At 39.5% G+C, this 4,023-nt stretch overlaps 1 protein-coding gene and 1 long non-coding RNA gene across 2 annotated transcripts in view; both read right to left on the reverse strand.

Moving 5' to 3' along the window:
- llgl2 (lethal giant larvae homolog 2 (Drosophila)) overlaps positions 1-738 on the reverse strand; it is a 25,211-nt gene extending 24,473 nt beyond the window's left edge. Inside the window, exon 1 of the mRNA XM_015396172.1 lies at positions 676-738. Coding sequence (XP_015251658.1) covers positions 676-738 — 63 coding nt within the window. The remainder of the gene's footprint in view (positions 1-675) is intronic.
- Positions 739-769: 31 nt separating this feature from the next.
- Positions 770-4,023, reverse strand: part of LOC107098466 — an 18,995-nt gene continuing 15,741 nt past the window's right edge. Inside the window, exons 2-3 of the long non-coding RNA XR_001481886.1 lie at positions 3,800-3,895; positions 770-904 (exon numbers count right to left, since the gene is read on the reverse strand). This is a non-coding gene — a long non-coding RNA (uncharacterized LOC107098466). The remainder of the gene's footprint in view (positions 905-3,799; positions 3,896-4,023) is intronic.

Below are 4,023 nucleotides of genomic sequence, written 5' to 3' on the forward strand. Positions count from 1 at the left end.
ATGAAAAATAGAAATCTCTACATTTTTAACATCTTTTGTTATTTGCCACTTAATAAATAAATAAAGGCAGATCTTTACCAGCAGCCTTGTTTATCAACAGCAGCTTGTCGTCCCCTGGGATTGGCTAATATTCACCTGTATGGAGTTAATTTTGTTCCAATGTTGTTACAAGCAAACATGTTTCCCCAGAAATAAAGTTTTGAAATTATTCTTATTCTATGAGTGTTTTTAGATCAACTTAACCGTCTTCTCTGATTTTTTTTTTTTCAAATTTCTTAATATCTTTCTAATTATATATTTTTTTTATAATTTCATATTCTCTAATTTTACTTTTTCTTTTCCAGATACAGATTTATTAATTGCATTCAATTTAAACTGCATTTTCCACAGCTCCTTCTCTTCACTACTGAAGGCAAAGGTTTTCAGTGAGGAGGAAAAACGCATTTCTATTGGTCCGCTGAACATTAGCAACAACACGATTGGTCAGGAGCTAGCTGTCGTCATAGGATGGAAATAAAGTGAACGTAAATTGTGAAACACTATTTTAGAAAAAGCAAATCCTAAATCTGAAAAACAGAATTAGCATTTTATCTCAGAACCTTTCCTGCTTTTTTTTTTCCATTTCAAAACAGTTTTCTTTGTTGTGACAATAATGGCACACCCTTCCCTCCGTACACCAGCCCGTCTTTTCTCAGCTTCTCTGCTCTCATCTACGGCCCCTTTAATAAAGGCGACCATGGGGCCAACTCTCCTACAGGCTGGCTGTGAACGGCAGCCTTTAGTCTCAGGCTTCAATGAGAGGATACAGTTTGATGGCTCCAGAGCGAGTCCCAATGGCCATGAGCTGAAGAGAAGGGCTGTAGCCCAGAGCGCTGGGCTGGTGGGGGAATCCATGCTCCACCGTCTGCACAGGACAGCAAACAGACAAGGACAGTAAAGATGAGGAAGAGCAGCACAGATAATCAAACGAGGCACAGAGCAGACTGCCCTACAGTCTATATTACACCTGATTTCTTTTTTATTGATTTTCACATCTTTATGTAAACATCAACAAAAGTAAACAAAACCAACACTTCCCAAATCAACAAGGAGCACTACAGTGACCACATAAAAACATATATACAGCCTAAATACACAAAATACAGACAGATATTCCCAGGCATTGTTTAAAGTAGTAGAAACTGTCAGTCAGCCCAATCGGTGAGCTACTGAATGTAAAAAAGGAGAGGACAGAGAAGAGAAAAAACAATCTAGTCTCAGCAGGTGCAAGATCCTCCAGAATTTATCCGGTTTTGATGAAGATCGGGGTCAATTTTTTGACTGAGGCAATAGCAGGAATGAGTGATATCCACATATCAACAGTAGGGGCCTGTGATGCAGCCCATCTCCATATTACACATTTATTGGACAGAAATAGGAGGATTACAAGCAAATGTTTAGAATCTGTGTTAAATAGAGTGTCTGGAGCATGATTAAAAAGACAGAATGGGGGAGGTTAGTGAGAACTGTTAACCAGTGATCTCTGGTATCAGCAGGTGAATTTCTTCTCAGAAAATTTTTATATAATTGCAAAACCAAAATAAATGAATAAATGCGTCCCTATGCATTTTAGATTTATGACTAAGATCTAAAGCATCAGGAAACATCCTTCGAAGGCAAACAGGTGTTTACAACTAAATCCTTTCTCATTCCTGACGTTACATCATCGTTTAAATATTTGCTTCAGGTCAGAAATCCAACTGGCACTGAAGAGAACTTTAATCTTAAACAGATTGTAGGATTCTCTCCTCCTGGATGAGCAGGTAGAGGCAGCAGGTATTGACTGAATTCAGATTTATGGGCTGCGTCTTCCAAGGACGCGGTCTACCTGGACCGGGTCCAGGATTGAAACAGATCCAGCCTTTCGAGGCTTAGCAAACGTGACAGTTGTCACACAAAGAAGGAAAAGAATGAATACCGAACTTTTAAAACTTTCTTTTTCTATGTCTGCTTTTTTTTATTATTGTAAAGGGTAGAAAGTAAATCTAAACAATATATTTATAAAAAATATATCTGCAAAATCTCTTATATTCAACAACAAAAAACATTTAGTTAAGCAAATTGGGCAAAACATCAATTCAAAAATTAAAATCCTATCAGATTTATAGTCCCCACACTGCAGATATATTAGAATCTGTCCTTAAATTACAGCCAAACCCATTTACACAGTAACAGATTAAAACCTTTATCCTAAACCTCTGAGTAACTTGTTCATAACTTCTGCCTAACTTATCAAGAACTTCTCTCCAACGCATATCAACGTTTCTGACGTGTTCCAGACGAGCTGAACGTGTTTCTAACTTCCAGCTACTGTTTAATGGCGTATTGGCAGCGTTGTGGTATAAAGGGGGTTCACAGGAGGAAACCATCAGTTCATCCGTGAGCAAGAAGGTGAGAGTGATGGATCCTCCCTGCGTTCATGCCCACCACCAACAAACTTCCTATCAGACATGACGCTCAATATGCTGCCACTAAAAACCTTCTTTTTCTTTTAATATATTCTTTTTTTGGGGCGGGCGGTAAACAGCAGCTAGGTTAATACTGTAATCAAAGACATCTTATTATGCAGGCCGGGCGCCTCCGGTCTGCATAAAAGTAGTGATGCGCCTGAGGCGAGCAGCTTTAACTGATGCTTCGTAATGCCCAGGAAATGATGCCTGTGCACCATTTCCTGGGCATTACGCTGCCGTGCGTTATGCAGAAGTTAGGCTGTCATTGGACAGAAGTTCTGGACTCGTTATGAATACTCTATGTATACGCCCAGATTAGAAACATATAGAAAGTTAAGCGTATGCCAGCGTTTTAGGAGATTCTGGGACGTCAGGCAGACACTGGATAAATCGGCAAGGTGTGACAGCAGCCTCAGATGGACTTCTTTATTCTATAATATTTAGGCTCCAATAAAGCTGGAAGCTGATGATTGCATCATCTTAATACAGGAAGTGATCAGACTGAGGGAAATCCTCCTGATTTCTGCGCTGTGGCAGAACTCAGAGGGACAAACGGTAAAAATTGGCTCTGCTGTTTTAAAGTTCAGCCCTGAATATACAGAAATACCTCCATGTCTTTTCTACTGAAATGAAACTTTTGTTTCAGCCTGATCCCTACAGGATCAATGATCCATTTCACAGAAACATTACAGCCTGAACCATGAAGCATTAATCCTGCTTCTGGGTTCAGGCCTCTCATTTCCCTGAGTAATTTTTAGAAATCAGTCCAGCAGTGTGAAATATAACTGCAGGAGCTTTTTGATTTCTTATCCAAACCTTTTTATTTTTTGTTATCGTTGGAATTTTAGCCCAACTTCCTGTTTTACAACCCTGACTAAAATATTCTGGGTTATATTCTGGATCTAGGAGCCTGGGATTTATTTCTGCAACAGTTTCAGAACATTTTCTTATAAACAGTAAATATGGGCTCAGAAATGTACACATAGGAGTCTGAAAGAGTTAATCTACGTTAATAATGTGGAAAATTAGGATCTATAAATCCAAACGCCTATCCTGTTTTTATTGCCAGTTCTGTCAAAGATGAAATCCTGTTGGAAGGTTTTCCTTTGCTGCAGATGAACGGAGCTCAGTGATGCATGAAGATCCTCGCAAACATTCAAACAAACTGATCACAATCATGGAAATGAATCATTTCCCATCGTCTCCATTTATCCCATATATCCAATAATCATTTCGACCCTTTTCCATCAGCAAACACCTTAGAAAATGATGAAACTCCTCCTGACCTGCCTGGGAAGGACTGGGCTTACCTTGGTGAACTGGAAGAGCTCATGCTTGAGGCGATCCCGCTGCGATTCGTGGCCGTGTCGCTTGAACCTCTTCATGGTGCCTCAGTCGTCCAGAGCCTGCAGACATGGAGACAGTGAGGAGAAGAAGACAGGAAGCTTCAGAACGTCCAATATCAGATTTCACAGATAGGGCTGCATATAACCATTATTTTGTGAACCTATTAATATCTTGATTTTTTTAAATT

Source organism: Cyprinodon variegatus, unplaced genomic scaffold (assembly GCF_000732505.1).
Source record: "Cyprinodon variegatus isolate N-32 unplaced genomic scaffold, C_variegatus-1.0 Scaffold779, whole genome shotgun sequence".
NCBI classification, from domain to species: Eukaryota; Metazoa; Chordata; class Actinopteri; order Cyprinodontiformes; family Cyprinodontidae; genus Cyprinodon; species Cyprinodon variegatus.